We start from the raw sequence: 17,076 nt of genomic DNA on the forward strand, positions 1-17,076 counted from the left end.
TAACGTCACATGTGAAAGGAGAGGCTCATACTCTCTTCTGCTTCCAAGTGCTTTTTTTTTCCTCTTAATTTTATGTCGATGGTTAGAACATTAAATTTTGCTACCTCCTCACCTCAGCAAATGAATGACAAATTTTACTGGATATCAATTCTTTCTCTAAAAACTGTATGTTCACGCTGGTTTCCTCCAGATTAATACAATGTTGTCTATCTATCTAAACCTCAAGTAGGTTTCTCATGCACTTGTCTCCCCCCTCCCTTTCTATCCACCGCTCCCCCCAGAGCCTGCCTTCATCTGAAAAGACAGGAACACCACCTAAGTGAGTTCCCTCTGTCGTCAGGACCAACAGACCCTGGGGGCAATTCGCCCATGTTAGCTTTCCCCCTGACTCTTCCTGCTTACAGAGCATGCTCCTTGGCAAGTCAGGGCAGCCTTTTAGTCTGTTTGTGAGGTGCTTTTCTTCTGGGTGGCAGATAGATCGTGTCTTCTATTTACCAACCATTCACTCACCACTAAGCAGCCTTCTTGGCAGCCCTTAGAAAGTTCCAGGTGCAGTGTTTGTTGATCCCCATTTTGTACGGGGTGAAACTGAGGCACAAGAAGAAGAAATCACTGTCACGACATGCCACGGGAGCCAGATATGAAATAAGGGTAATTCAGCTTCATGGGTAATTTACAAAAACTAGAGGAGGAGTTGCATCAAGAACTACAATAGGTCGTACCTCACTACAGTACTGCCTTTCTTCACCAGCCAACTCTGACATGAACCTCCAGTGAGGGGCAACACTGACAGATTTAAGTATTCACTGTTATGTCATTTTGTGCTGTCTGGAGGAGGTACAGGGAGCCTGGAAGTAGGTGTTAACAGTGGGAGGATGGATCTGCACAGACATCAGGAAATAGCCCTCAGCTGTACTCACAGCTTACTGGAAAACTGTAGGAATGGCCTCTTTACACCAGGGCTCAGGTATAGAACTTAGGCCTGATGCTGTGTGACTATGTAAATATATGTATATGTATACACACACACACAGATATATACACATATGTATACATACACATTAAAACATATGCAGTAGGTATTCCCCTCCATCCATGGTTTCGCTTTCTGTGGTTTCAATTACCCACGGTCAACTGGGATCTGAAAATATTAAATGGAAAATTCCAGAAATAAATAATTCATAAGTTTTAAATCGTGTACTGAGATCTTGTCATCCTGCTCTGTCTCATCCAGCACGTGAATCATCCCTTTGTCCAGCATATCCACGCCACCCACCCTTAGTCACTTAGAGCCCTCTCGATTATCAGATCAACTTCTTGGTAGCTTGCTTTCAAGTAACTCTTAATAATGGCCCCAAAGCACAAGAGCAGTGATGCTGGCAATTCGGATATGCCAAAGAGAAGCCTTAAAGTGCTTCCTTTAAGTGAAAAGGTTGAGTACAGTAAGTACTATACGGTATTGAGAGAGCCCACGTTCACATAAATTTTATTATAGTATATTGTTAAAATTGTTCTATCTGATTATTAGTTATTGTTGTTAATCTCTTATGGTGCCTAATTTATAAATTAAACTTTATCATAAGTATATATAGAGAGGAAAAAAACATAGTATATAAAGGGTTTGGTACTATGTGCAGTTTCAGGCTTCCACTCAGGGTCTTGGAACATATCCTTTGTGCATAAGGGGGACTAATGTACATTTCTATACACATTATTATATATAATTATGTAATTATAATTGGTTACAAGAACCTACTTTGTTAGGGTGTTTTCAAGACCAGACTTTATTATAAGGGAAAACTGTTAGCCATAAAAACATTATTTTGTCTCATCCCCAAAGGGATACGTTCTTTGTTTGGCTTTTACTAATTAAGAGTTGAAAGTTACTGAAATGTTTCTTGCTGACTAAACTGGAGAGAAGACTATAAAATTCAGTGAAGAGTTACAAGTCTTGAGAATTATTGGGTTGTCGGAAAAGTCATGACATATTTTTTCTGTTTTTCGTTGCAAAAATGCGTCATGACTTTCCCGACAACCCAATAGGATCCATTGAGTTTTATGTGGGAAGAGGAAAGGGTTTGTGGACATATGAGTATTTACAATACCATCAAATCTATTCAGCCACTGCCCCCTTCCCACCTGCAACCGGGGCATAATTAAAATTGTGCAAATAACTAAATGTCTATCCTTAGGAAATGATAATATTGGGTCATATTTTCAATACTTAGAACTTACTGCTTGGCTCCATGGCAGGCTACAGCCAAAAGCTTATCCGATAAAGTTATCTTCACAGAGTATTGGCGGGTAGGAAGGTTCTTAGGGAAACCCCTGCATTTCATAAATCAAGGACACTGCATCCCAGTGAGGTGACTTTTCCAAAGACACACAATAGTTTTTTGGATGAGAAGCCACATCTTATGAGTTTCAAGATCCTTGAATCCTCTTCCCACTCCAGTGTCCTGTGGGCAGCATCCACCCCAGTGAATCCTTTAACAGACGGGAACTAGTACTAGTGATCCGGGACCATGCCAGCCACCTCAGGAGGACGTGGGTGTCTTTGGTACGCCCAGCTTCTAACAGGCACTGAGGGCTCCAAGATGAATGAGTTCCCTGTTCGAGCTCCCAGGCTCGAGAGGGTTATATGGAACTAAACCAACAGATGGGCATGGAATGGGGTGAAAACCATTCTAGGAGAATCCAGGAAACCAAAAGCGCAGAGGAGGGACCATAACCAGTATTGAGAGAGTGGGTAGACCCTGACCTGAATCTTGAAGGAAGAGTAGGCATTATCCAGGTAAAGAACGGGAGCAAAGGGCACTCATCCTGAAGAGAAAACGGCATGAGCGAGGTTGGGAGGCAACATCAGGTAAGCAGGTTCAGGCTGGGCAATCCCAGATAAGCCAGAGATGCTAAGTCAAGAGAGAAGCCGAACTACATGGAGACAAGACTCTGTAGCTCTAAGAGAGGCTGCAAAGAGCACGAAGTTAAAGCAAACACAGGCTGGAGCCAAGGAGTCCTAAGTGGGCACCAGGACCAGGCGGGAAACACGCAGATCAGGAGAGACTGGAAGAGGGAGCAAGCCTCTCAGAGAGCACATGAGCGGAAGAGGCCAGCTGAGGCCTGAAGAGGCAGAAAAGGCAGATGCAGAGACAGTCATCAGGATCATTCCCTGGGCTCTTCTCGTCTACTGGGACCACATGCAGTCCGAGGACTAAGCTGGCTTGAGCCATCAGCCAACAGAATCTTGTTTCCCTTGAGTGGTGAGCCCTCCAGGACTGCACCTGGACAAGTGAGGAGGTTGGAGTCTAAACTAAAACTAAGTCCTAGTAAGTTTTTATGAATGCTATCCTTTTCTCCCTGCACCTGGGCTTTTGCCCTGATGGAAGCTGAGACAGTATAGCCTGGAGATTAAAATTGGAGTCAAGGTTCTGCGTTCAAACCCCATGCAGCTATTTACTAATGGATGACCCTTGACAAAGCTGCTTTAGCCTCCCTGACCCAGTCCCCTCACTTAAACTCTCAGAGCTGTTAGAGGAGAATGCATAGCAAGTCTTTCAACATAGTGCCTGGCACATAGGACACATTCTGTGACTGGTAGGTACTCTCCTATTCTATGTAAAAGGTAAACTGGGCCATATTTTAAAGGAATGTCCACATTAGGCTGGACTTTGTGACACTGTATTTTGTAAAGACGACGGCAACAAAATCACCCACATGCTCTTACATCACACTGACATTCCTCCCATTGAAAGATGGAGTTCTACATTCCCTCCTCCCGAATCTGAACAGGCTTATGACCACAGTGAAAGTGACAGTGTGTGGCTTCTGAAGCTAGAGCATACCCTGCCTCTCTTAGAAATGCTTTTTCTTGGGACCCAGCCATCTTGCTGTGAGGACGCACCAGCAACCACGTCGAGAGACCACTGTTACAGCTGACAGCTCCAGCTGAGGTCCCAGCAGACAGGCCTGCATCACATCACCAAAGATGTGACGGGGTGAGCCCTCAGATGTCAAGCCACTCCAGCCTTTGAATCTTCCCAGCAGAGGCCCCGGACATCATAGAGCAGAGACATGTTGACCCACTGTGCCCTTTCAGATTCCTGTCCCAGAGGATCTGTGAGTCTAAAAAATGGTGGCAGCTTTACGCCACTTAGTTTGGGTTTGTGACACAGCAACAGATAATCACTACAATTGTTTTAAGGCAACAGAGGGCCATGGAAAAGCTCCAGAGTGGTGACAAAGCAAGATTAAGGTTTCCAGGTTAGAAGGTTACCCTGACTGCAGTGGATTCAGACTGCTGGCAGAGGGACCTCATAGGAAAGCACTGATATAACATGGCAGGCTCTAGGTGATACAAACCTGAATATGGAGATGCGTGGGGGGCTGTTTACACAGGACACATTAGATGTGGGGGTTGAGGGGAAAAAAAGTTCAAATGACTCCAAGGTTTGAACTAATGGTGGAACCCCTGACAGAATTCAGTTCTTCCGGAATAGGGACTAATGTTTTTTTCAGGTGGGTAGTTGGGAGATAGGAGAGAAAGTAAATTCCATTCTAAATCTGTTGAATCTGCATGATGGGAGGATAATCTAAAAAGAATTGCCAAGCAAGAAGTTAGAAAATGAACACTAGTTTTGGTTAAAATCTTTAAAATGGATATGATTACCTCTGAGATTATGCTGAGGAAAGGTTTTCACCTCAGCTTACACGTAGGGGAACAGATAAGAGGGAGCAGGTTTGTCAGTCAGAGGCAGAATTCTGGAAGTACAATGTCACAACCAAGTTTTGGAAAGGTATGATCTTTATTAGTGCCAAATGCTACAGAGAGGTCAGAGAAACAAAATATTGAGGAAAGGGACCTGAACCAAAAAGGAGACCAGGAAGGGATGCAGGATCCAAGGAGGACATGTCCGCCTCTGACCAAAAGTAGAATCAGATGCACAAACAGAAGAGTGAAACGACACAGAGCCTGCTTAGTACATCAGGGCCTTTAGTCTCCATTCAAAAAGGCAACTTCTTGTGTATCTGGAAAGGGCAAGTGGAGAGGAACTATTAAAATGAGATGGTGAGGGGTGGCTGCACAACACCAAGGTTGCTGGTTTGATTCTCACATGGGCCAAGGGACTGTGCCCTCCACAACTAGATTAAAGACAACTACTTGACTTGGAGCTGATGGGTCCTGGAAAAACACACAGTTCCCCAATAAAATTTAAGAAAAAACAAAAAGATGGTGAAACACACTTTTCTAAGGGTGTAAAGTGGGCACAGGAACACCTGCAACTTATCTACCTCACAAAGATAAAGTACAGCTTAGATTTAGATTAGATTCCTATAAAGTGCTTTGAGTTCTCTGACACTGTAGGAGATCCAATACCTATCTTGCAGCGTTCAAGAGGAACTGTTCTTAGCATTTGTTGAACTCCACAACATTCCTGTGAGGTAGATATTATCATTGGATGAGGAAACAAAGGCCACACAGCAAGTCAAAAGCCAAGGCAAGATTAGAACAGGGCCTGCCTTCCATGTGGGAAAGGCCAGTTGGCTGGATTCCTTGTGTGTCAGTTATAGGTTCTTTGATCTGTAACACAGAACAGACTTGTTTCTGGGGAGGTTGTGAAAATAGATTCATTAATGACCACAAGGTTCTCTGAAACTTACTGAGGGGGATGTAGAAAAAAAGGTGCAGCCACCCAGATTCTAGAAACAATAAAAGAAATTCCAGGAACAGTGGGGATTCTGTGAACAGCAAGGGTAATCAGGGCACTGGGGAAGTCAGTCTGGGTGGTAACCAGGAGGGAACAGGCGTCTGGGGCAGGACTGTGGAGAGGTGGCTGTGAGCCAGCTGTTCCACACACGTCTTCCTTCTGCCTCTTCCCTTTCGGCAGACACAGCATGAAAGGGGCTGGGTTGGACTGAGACTTCTGGCCTCAAAGATAGAGCTGGAACTGGGGTTACTACCAGGCTGAGCTGGTGAACGAAAGAGCAGTGCCATGGAGCAGAGGGGATCTAGATGAGAGCACGTCTGGGGTCCCCAGAGATAGCAAAGAGGAGGGGTGATTGGTTTTGTGAAGTATTACTTTAAATCATCGGAGAAGACGTACTATCACAATTCTTCCAGTTCTATCACTATACCTACCTTTTGCTAAAAGCAATGACACTATTTCAATAGTTGTTAGAGTCTTATTATAAATTAACAGTGATGGAGTTTAAGATAAATGAAGCTGGCATAAGGAAGGTAACAGGCATTTGTTGAATGCCTACCAAGAGCTACCTCATTTAATATTTACATCTCATGAGGGATTGGCAGCCCTATTTTACGGAGACCAAACGGAGGCTTAGAAAGGTTTAATCCTTTGTCCAAAGTCATACAGCTCGTTTCTAACAGAGCCAGGGTTTGAGCCCTGACATGCCTCTCTCACTGCACAGCTCATGCTCTTTTCTGTGCGTTGCACTGCCTACTTCCCAACAGTCACAAGTTCAACATTAGTCAGGTCTGAACTAATGAGATTTATGGTACCGCCCCAGAGATGAATGCGCCTCAGAACTGGAGAATGTGTAGGGAGGGGCATTATCTTCCATTATGTGTGCCTGAACTATGTTTATGATTCACAAAAGATACAGTGACCACAACTCACAAAAGATACAGTGACCAGCACCAATCCCAATGTATGAGATGCAAAGTTACTGTCACTCCTGCCCTCCCCAGAGAACCCTCGTTCAGCACTCTCCTGCTACACTCGAGCTGTCCAACGGAGCACCTCCCTGCTCTTGGTTTCCCCCAGCACAATCTCTTCATCAAACACTCTGCTTCTTCTCCATTCCTGCAGAGCCTTGACTCAGCTGGCGAAAGCTGTTAGGTTGATTAGATAAGCCAATCCCTGCTAAGTTACTAGCTAATACCTTGCCCCTTCTAGGATATCGGTTTTAACTCAGTTAAGATGTACTTGACCACCATCAGGGTACAAAGAATAATTATAATGGTGGACATTTCAAGCATCCTGGAAGACTGTCAGAGGATACACAGTGTGGGCAAGCTGGCCTTTCGGCATTTCCCCAGATAATCAGTCAACTAGGTATTAAATTTTACCAACACCCACTGATGGGCAGATCAACTCTTTAATGAGGTAGGTGCTATTACTACACCCATTTTACAGAGAGAAAAAGAGTCACAGAGGGGTTTAATATCCTCCCAAAGTCATACAGCTAACCAGCAGCAGGGGCAGGATTCAAACTCAGGCACTGTAGACCGAGTCATGCCCTCAACCACTAGCCCGTGTAGTTCTCAGTGTGCAGGCCTTGGGATCCTCAAGACCCTTTCAGAGGTTCCATAAGGCTGAAACTATTTTCCTAATACTACCAAAATATTATTTGACTTTTTTCACTGTGTTGATATCTGCATAGATGGTGCAAAAGCAATGGTGGATATCACTGCCAGAACCTTAGCATGAATCAAGGCAATGGCACCAAGCGGTACTAATACTCAGAGTGGTCTCACTGTTACACATTCTCAGTAAAGGTGTCCTTGATGAGCAGTAAAAATTATTCATTTAAAAAATCTTGACCCTGGAATACCGATCTTTTAAAATATTCTGTGTTGACAAAATGGAAAGCACACATAAAGCACTTCTGCACACTGAAGTAAGACGTCTCGAGGAAAGGCATGTGATTGCTTGAGTTGTGAGCTTAAACAGCCACAGTCTTCATGGAATAGCACTTGTGCTTGACAGACTGATGGATGGCTATGGCTATTCAAAATTGGGTATCTGACATTCTTGAAAATGAATGCAGTCAGTCTATTACTTCAAGAAAAACAACTGACAGTATTTGTTACTAATGACGAAATATGAACATTCAAGCAAAAAAAAAAATCAGAATTTTTGGAAGATTATATTTACCATTAAGAGCTTGCAGCTTCCCAATACTGAAAGATTTTGGGATGAGACTGGTCATAATAGTGATTTTTTTTTATACTGTATAATGCAACATGTCAATGTTTGGAAGGTCTAAATAATCCAGTGAACCAATATTTTGAAATTACGAATGTATGAAGTTACAAAATCCTGTGTTAGTAAAAGATTCTAATGTAATAAAATATTAAAGTTCATTCATATGATTTCAGATACTATATGGCAACTAACCTTTAAGAAACTACTGTCAAGTTTTGGTGTAGTATCAAAGAATATCCATAACTATCTGAAAAGGCTATAAAAATGCTTTTCTTTTTCCTAATTATATATCTGGGTAAGCCCAGATTTCCTTTAAATACTTTAACCAAAATCATTAATTACATCAGGTTGAATGGAGAAGCACATACGCAAACTTATATGCCTTCTCTCAAGCAAGGCATTACAGAGATTTGCAAAAACAAAAATGGTAAAATAATACTATTTTATCACTAATTTTTTTAGCTCTATAAAATAGTTATTTTTAACAAAGTGTTATTTATACTAACATGTAATTGTTTTATTATTGTTATTCTTAAGTCAATTAATAAATACTTTCAGGGCAGGCCGAGTGGCGCGTTGGTTGAGAGTTGGCTTGGGGCCAGCCGAGTGCGGGCACGCTGGTTAAGATTTGGCTTGGGACGCCAGAGGGCCCCGGTTCGGAACCCACATATGAGGGCCAGTGACACTGCCCTCCACAGCTAAGATGCTAAACAACAGCTCGACCTAGAGCTGGGCTGCTGTGAGTCGCCAGTGACCGCACGTGGGTTGCCATGGGCTACTGTGTGTAACCAGCAGCCAGCGTCAGCTTCCATGAGCCACCATGAGTGGTTGCCCAATGACCGGCGACCAATCTGCCTCACCCGGGAGGAGCGCAACGATAATACCAACATGGGCCAGTGAAGCGACATCCTCCACAACTAGACTGAAGAACAAAAGGACACAACTTGTCTGTTCCCCTCCCCTAATTCCCCAATAAAATCTTAAAAAAAAAATACTTTCAAACTTTCCTAGTTTTTTTTTTTTTAAGATTTTTATTGGGGAATTGGGGGATGGGAACAGCGCTGGGGAATTGGGGGAAGGGGAACAGACAAGTTGCTGTCCTTTTGTTCTTCAGTCTAGTTGTGGAGGACGTTGCTTCACTGGTCCAAGTTGGCACCATCATTGCGCTCTTCAATGGTGAGGCAGATCAGTCGCTGGCTTCTGGACGGCCACTCACTGCGGCTGCTGGCCGCTCACGCTGGCTGCTGGCTTCACATGGTAGCCCATGGCAACCCACTGCCACAGGGGCTGCAGCCTACACCGTCGCCGCACAGCAGCCCAGCTCCAGGTTGAGCTGTTGTTCAGCATCTTAGCTGTGGAGGGCAGCGTCACTGGCCCTCATATGTGGGATCCGAACCGGGGCCCTCTGGCGTCCCAAGCCAGTTCTTAACCATCGCGCCACTCAGCCGGCCAAAACTTTCCTAGTTTTTAACATCAGATGTGGTAAATATCAAAAGCTCTTTGGAGTCCTCACTAATGTGTCAGAGCATAAAGGGGTCCAGAGACCAAAAGTTTGAAAATCACTGCTGGACAGCATGAAATCTAGAAAAGAAGCCAAAAGAAGAAACTGTGCGTCTACATCCCTTTCCAGAATTCACCATGAATTCAAGGCCCCAATTTCTCATTAGGCTTTATGGTTTAATGACAATAAGCATTAAATATCATAATTGGTGCTCACCTCTTCTCTCTACCTCCAAGCACCCTGTATGGCTCTGGTATTTGCTTACGTGGTTCTGCCCGGAGTGTGAGGCCTTGAAAGCTAGAATTCCAGCACTCTGCTCAGTACTTGGCACACAGAATGAAACCCAAAAAAGATCCGCTCAGTAATGAAACTGATTAACTCCCTACCACGTACCAACAGCAACCTGACTTCCCCAGGGGAAGACTGCTGGCCAGCTAAGAGGAATAGTACAGGTTGGCTTTTTTTTTTTTAGTGTTTCTCAGTACGTTATTCAACATATTTTCACTCACTATCAAGTCTTTTGTTCGTTAGATTGGTAGAAATTCTGAAATTGTAAAAGTAAGACCCAATCTAAGACAAGCGCTCTCTGCACCCCCTCTCCAACTCCCCCACTCTGCAAGGGCCCTCCCAGTGCACTCAACGGCCTCCCTCTGTGATAACAGTGACACAAGCTCTCTAAAACCAACAAAAAAAAAACTTTCTTCAAATGATTTGAAGAAAAAAATTGTAATACAACGAAGAGCATAAAAAGCCAATTATAAAATCACTGCTGCTTGAACTGCCACACGATCAGGGACTTCATAACTCAATTAGACAGAAAGCTTTTCCTTCAAAGTTAATGTAAGCAATGTGTGAGAATGAAGGATGTTGACTCAGATAATCCCGTGAGCATTATAGACAATACAATGTGTATAAGTTATGAAAAATTTTCACATAGTTCAGGATGTTACAGCTTCTTTCTGGAATGCTGCTTCTGTCCTGTTAATGCCACCCCCCCCCCCCCCGGCCTCCCCACACAATGTTCTCTTATCCTGTTGTTCATCCTGCCTCTTCCTCACCTTCTCCCTTTCCTTCTACTACACCTCGTTCTGCGTCTTCCCCCCTCTGTTCACCTAGAAACTGAGGGAGGATTAATAAAGGCATAAATTAAGGGAGGGCTGATAGGCATAGGACATTCACAGCCTCCTTAGGCACTGCCAAAGCGTGTGATCTTATTTCCTTACCTCTACAGAGTAAAAGCCTTAGAAATCACCTATTCTCACTCCCTCATTTCACTAGAAAGGAAACTGAGAAAAATAATATTACATGACTGAAATGCCATGCTTCCTCAATTCACTTATATTTTAGGAAAACTGACGGGCGCCCATAGGTAAATGGGGGAAAGAAACTGAGAAATGGTTAAGAAGAGTGTCGCCACCTACTGAACACCATATATTGAGCATCTACTATATGTGGGTGCCAGAGGCCCTGTGTTAGCACAGGCAGAGAAAGTCCTGTGTATTAAAATTTTAACAGGTATTAAACCAGAGCAAAAAGAAAGAAAGGGAATAAGAAAGAAATGCAAACAGCATAAAGGAAAGCAAAATAAATGTACAGTAGTCTAAGAAAATTAAAAACAGAGCAAAGCTCTCTATGAATGGAACAGGGAAGAAATGGAAAAAAATCACACATGTATTCTGATTAAAGAAAAAAAAAAGCATAATCTCATTGCAAGCAAAACTGAGTAAAGGCTAAGCAACTTATTCACACTGCAACTTAAGGATTTGTTGAGAAAGACTGTGTACATTCACTACTGAGAAGGGATTTCTGGTGACAATTTAAAAGGCCCACAACAACAATATTCAAGTATTTTTCAGAAAACTCTTATCCCCCTCACTTCGCCACAAGAGGGTGCACACTTCCTTACTAATACAGTAAATGAGGGGAAACCCTCTCAAATTCCTATAGGCAGCTGCTGCCTCTGCTGGGTACCTCCCTCCCCATCCCAGTTCCGGAGTCTCAGGGGTAATGAGCATCTCCAGTCATGCAGGTTAATCCCCATCCACATACATTATCTCCAGTAATTCTAACAATAGCTCCATGAGGGTGGGTAAAGTGAGAAGTATCAGCTCCATGATAAAGGTGAGGAAACCTGCTCAGACGTGAAGTCACTTGCCCGAGGGCAAGGAGGTGATAATATTATGTAGACCCCAACCTGGAACTAGGATCTTCTGATTCCCAAACCCTGCATACATTTTCCTTATTTCCCTATAAGAGCAAAATCAAAACCCACACCGCAATCACTCTGTGCCTCTACCCATCCATTCTACTTTCTCGGTGCAAAGAACCATACACTGAGCAGATCAGGGTTTTGCTCGCCTTTGCAGTCTTAAAGCTCTTTTTTAAAAAGTGTGTGTTAACACCTGGCAATTATTTTTATGGGTTTCCAATGAGGTGCGAAGTGTACTGACTCTTGTCTCCAGTATTCTGCAGCGGCATTAACATGGATTAGAATACTATTAAGTGTTGCTTACAAAAGGGAAATTAACTGTAAACTCGAATTTCTTTGGAGAGATCTTAGGACATTCGGCTAAAACATAACTCCAAAGGCCTTCTCTTATGAGAGAGTACTGCACAGCGGTTAAGGATTTGAACTTGGCCGCTAGATTACCTGAGCTCAAATCCAGGTTTTGCCATTTACCGTGGGCCCTTTTGCCAATTTCCTCAACTCGTGTGTCTCAGTCCCCCGCTGCAGAATGGAGAGACAGACATGCAGCGCTTACCTTGCAGTGCAATAGTGAAGACACAGTCATTACACAAAAGAGCATGTACACAGTAAGCTCTCAAAACAAGTCCTTATTCTAAAAGGACAGAATGATTCATCATAGTAAGTATTAAAGAAAACATTAATTGCACATGCTTTAGGTCACCGAACTGCATTCTATGACAATATGTACCCTTGAAAATGCATTTAAATCCCTTAAGAATCTACATGCACGGCAAATTATATCTATCTTAAAGAATTTAGAGTGTAAAATGTTGATTGTTAAAGAGTCTATAGTTCTCATATCTTTGCTTTGATGACACCATTTGTCGTATCTACCGTTAATCTGATGCCAAGTCCTTAGTCAGGAAAGAAAAGCTACACTACAGAGTTCCTTTAGGAGCAGATAATAAGCTTTACGGGGCAGAGGGGAAGGCTCCCTGTCCTGAGACCTAGGTTGTAGTCCCACCTCTGCCACTAACCAGTGTCTCCTGAATTTCACGTCCATAGCTCTTAAATCTCTCTAAAAATTCACCTTTTCCTCTTCATTTCTGCCACCATGGTCACAATTCATATCCTTATCATATGGACTCCTAACTGCCACACAAGTGAGACTTGCTAAGTTTGTTGAAGGAGTGAACACATAGGGTGACAGTGACACTAAAGGAGAAGGCTGCAAAAACAGGGTCGGGGGGCAGGCTGGGGAAGAGCTAGTTCACACGATGCTCACCAACGTCCTAGCTCAGCTCTGGCATGATAGAATGCTAGGTCATTCCAGTAAGTGTGATCAGTAAGAATCTCTGCTCCCCCTCAGAATGTTTTCTTACTGGCAGTGTCACAAGCCCCACAGGAGAACCCAGGTCACCTTTTTCAGTCCTGTTCAGTTGGCCAGATCAAATTCACCGGACCATGAAGGTTGGCTGCTCCTCGCCTTGGCCTCACTAGAGATCACGTGGGCTCAGGGGTGGGGTGGCCCACTCTTTCACAGGTCTGAGTGCCTTCCAGCTCTTTCCAGCTCAGCCCCAATAGACGTCTGATCCCTTCCCATTCCAAACATCACATTTCTTTTAAGACTGTCCTCTAAATTATTGTTTAGTTTGGGCATTTCCCTTGCCTGACTCCTGTGGGGCACAGATAATTCCGTGGCTACATCCCCCCTTTTACAGCTTTGACCTCAGATTTTATTTGATGTCCGCTTGGGCTCTGGTGCCCCTCCTGGAGACACAAGTTCTCACACACTGTATGTGCAAGATCACTCCATACCCAGGCAATGGCATTATCTTACTGGGTGAAGGAATACATTGCCTCCTAGGCTTTCTCAGGAATGTTCCCACTTGCTTACTCAATGTAGCTGTTAATTTTACATTAAGAAGACTCCTCTGTGTCTTGTTTACAACTGGATTTTCCCAGGAGCGAGAACCAAGAAGGAAGAATCAGTCAACTTGTATTGGCAGAGTTATTAGTAAGCTAAACTCTTACAGTTTCAATTTAGGCTTCATGGACAGTCTAGAAGGTTGGACTGCAGGACGCTGGGGACGTGCCGGAGTTTGGCTTGTACAAGATTGTAACAAGACTCTTCTTTTTGACCCTGACATGTAAAACTGTGCAACCAGAACTGGGTGGCAAATCCATGCTAGGAGGGGCCATGATCTCAGCCATCAAAATTAGAACTGGAAAAGGCCTCCTTAAATGTAGGCAGGACAGCTCAGTCATAAATACTTCCTATATAGGGCTTTTGATACTTCTCTTGGGATTCCAATTCACAAGCCAGCAAGTCTCTCCATGAAAACAGCTTTTTTTGATGTTTAGCATTAATTTTTATTTCTTTTTATATACCGCTTTGATCAGTTTTAAATACATGTTCTCTTGCCATGATGTTTACATCCTTCACATTCTTAGGGACTGTTATCATATCCCCTTTAATCATCCTTTGGCCAAGCTATACATATTTCACTCCTTTCATCTCTCCTATGTCCTTCCTTCCAGCAGTGCTGGCTCCCCTTTAAATCCCTCCTAATCTGTCGACATCTTTCTGGAACTGACGCACACCCTCCCTTAATAAACATTCTAGGTACTCCCTGTTTCCTAAGAGTTCTCCAAAGACTCCTACAGTCAAAAGAATATTGGACCAAGAATCAGAAGTGGTAATTCTAGTGCTAGCTCTGCTCCAACCCTCAGTTGTCCCTTCTATAAAATGGGAGTGAGACATCTTCTGATCTGATCAAGAGAACATGGAAAATCACTTTACAGATTATAAAGTTGTGTGAAGAATATGTATACATATATCATCTTAAAAGCATAAAGAAAAATAAGATTGAAAACAAGCTTGTCAAATAATAGTTAAATCTGATAGTGGCATTAGGAGTAATGGTTACATTATTCTATGTATTTGGTGTTTTTCATTTCAATTTAAGGAATTATTCATTTATTCACTCACTGAAAGTTATTCACTGAACCCTCTACTAGATGTAAGACAATGGGCTGGATGATATGGGAGGACGTAAAACAAGGACTTCAAGAAGTTATCGTTATCATCTCATGTTCTTCACGACTCACTGCTTGGTTTGGATCACATAATACCAGAAAGCTGTTGCTGCTGTACCTTTAAAAATATTTTATTACAGTATAATTGACAAATAACTGCCGTACCTTTTATTGTTTTAGGTTATAACATTAGGGTGCTTTTTAAAATTGTTTCTTTAGAATTGATAAGAAACAGAATTACTAAGTCAAAGGGTGTGCCATATTTTAGCCTCAAATATCCAAATAGTTTCCCAGGAAGGGTGTGCCGATTTATAGCCTCATCACCAATGTGTGAGCGTCTCTTTCATACCGTTGCCAACCTTGGGTATTATTCCCCCCCCCCGCCCATCTAATGCGTTGTTTTTAGAACTCATAAAACAAAAACATGAGAAAATCTAAAATAAATTCATTTCTACCAACACAAAACATTCCCCTCGCTTGGCACCTATCATTTGATGTCACCTTATGATAGTTAAACGTTCAACAGAATCTCTGTGTGTTTATTACTTTCCAGGCAATCTACTGGGGTTAGACCATCAAGATGAAATAGACCCAGACCCTGCCCTCAACGGGCTCATAATCCAGTACAAAAGAGAAACACTACTATTTATGAAGATTGTGGGAAGTGCTACTTCTTTGAGAAGCACAGGTCAAGTACAAAAGTAACACAAGAGGATGCCAGGAGAGCAGTCAGAGAGGCTTCAAGAAAGTGGTGACATCTGAGTTGGGTTTTGAAAGATGAGCAGGTCTTGACCAGAAATGGTAGAACAAGTAAGAGTTCTACCAGGCCCAGGAGCCAGTTGTTGGGTCTTCACAACTGCTATAATCCTCTCCCAGAAAATCTTTTAGTATATAGTTTTAGCAATCCAGATTTAAGCCTCGTGGGTAGTTTGATTTCATCTCTGTTAATCATCTGCAGTTGCATTTCTTTCCATAAAAAAAAACTATTGGCAGATCTTCCTGACACTTCATCCAAAAACTGCGGGTGCAAGACTACCCCTTCTCCCTTCATGGGGGACACTGTTTCACAAAAATGGGCAGGAAGTCATTTTGCTGAATACCAACTTTAAAAAAATTAGATTGTCAAGCTTTAAGAGGATCTTTAAGAATTAAAGATCCTTAAATAGTTTCTCAACTATTTGAGAAGGTGTGTGTGTGTGGGGGGGGTACATAAATGAGATGAATAACTTTCCCTTCCATTGTTAAAAGAACAAATTAATGGGAGCCACACCAAATCTAGTTTAAAACTAGCATAAGAGGGGCCAGCCAAGTGGCGCATTGGTTAAGAGCTGGCTTGGGACACCAGAGGGCCCCGGTTCGGATCCCACATATGAGGGCCAGTGACACTGCCCTCTACAGCTAAGATGCTGAACGGCAGCTCAACCTGGAGCTGGGCTGCCATGAGTTGCCAGCGATGGCAGGTCGACTGCAGGTGGGTTGCGATGGGCTACCGTGTGTAGCCAGCAGCCAGCATGAGTGGCCAGCAGCCGCTGTGAGCGGCCGTCCAGAAGCTGGCGAGTGATCTGCCTCGCCTGGGAAGAGCGCAATGATGGTGCCAACCTGGGCCAGTGAAGCAACATCCTCCACAACTAGACTGAAGAACAAAAGGACAGCAACTTGTCTGTTCCCCTTCCCCCAATTCCCCAATTAAAAAAAAAAATCTTAAAAAAAACAAACTAGTATAAGACTTTATTAATGGTATCAGATCATTTTCAAATAATAAAAACATCCTTAAAAGCTGCCCTTTTATGTGTTTTCGCATGTTATTAGTGGCAGGTATGAATACCCACGTCTGAGAGTTAACTGTTTTGAAAAACACAAGTCTTGCAGAATATGGTTTTCAGCATCACACTTTAAAAAAAAGGTGTGTGTGTGTGGGGTTGGGGGGGTGTGGACAGAAACAACTGCAACAATACTAGGTTAAAAGCCCCTAACTTACTCCAGAATTTTTAAAGCCAAAAAACACCTCTCCAGGTCCGTAATCCTCTGGTGTTTAAATTGCAGAGGATTTAAACAGAACTGGCAGAAAATCACAAGCAAACGGGCCTCTGGTCTTTTATAAATTAGAAAATGGCTTTTGAATTACTTTGTCAATTATGTTCTTTTAAATGTAAGCCCTTCAAATTGTGCCCTACAGCGCTCCAAAGTCTTCCTAAAGGCTTTGTTATCAAAAGGCAAACAGATCCTCCCCCAAGTGGAAGGGGCAGGCTGGCTTTCTCCCATCGGCCTAGGAATCACCACCACCTGCTGGAAAGCCGCTGAGCTTGGCCAGGAACAGACACTTATCATCGCTGACACTGCGCCCATGACGAGGACAGCTCCTATGGCCAGGGAGCACTCGGGATAGGTGACGACCCCGGAGC

General features: G+C 43.2%; 1 protein-coding gene across 4 annotated transcripts in view; it reads right to left on the minus strand.

Moving 5' to 3' along the window:
• The window catches only part of IGF2BP2 (insulin like growth factor 2 mRNA binding protein 2), a 173,043-nt gene that overhangs the window by 67,528 nt on the left and 88,439 nt on the right, over positions 1–17,076 (minus strand). Inside the window, exon 2 of one of the 4 annotated variants that reach the window (XM_019624044.1) lies at positions 1,059–1,141. The exons of the other annotated variants lie outside the window; for them this stretch is intronic. Within the exon in view, the coding sequence (XP_019479589.1) occupies positions 1,059–1,093 (35 nt within the window). The 5' untranslated portion in view covers positions 1,094–1,141. The remainder of the gene's footprint in view (positions 1–1,058; positions 1,142–17,076) is intronic. 4 annotated transcript variants of the gene reach the window in all.

This window comes from Hipposideros armiger, unplaced genomic scaffold (genome assembly GCF_001890085.2).
Source record: "Hipposideros armiger isolate ML-2016 unplaced genomic scaffold, ASM189008v1 scaffold_14, whole genome shotgun sequence".
NCBI lineage: Eukaryota > Metazoa > Chordata > Mammalia > Chiroptera > Hipposideridae > Hipposideros > Hipposideros armiger.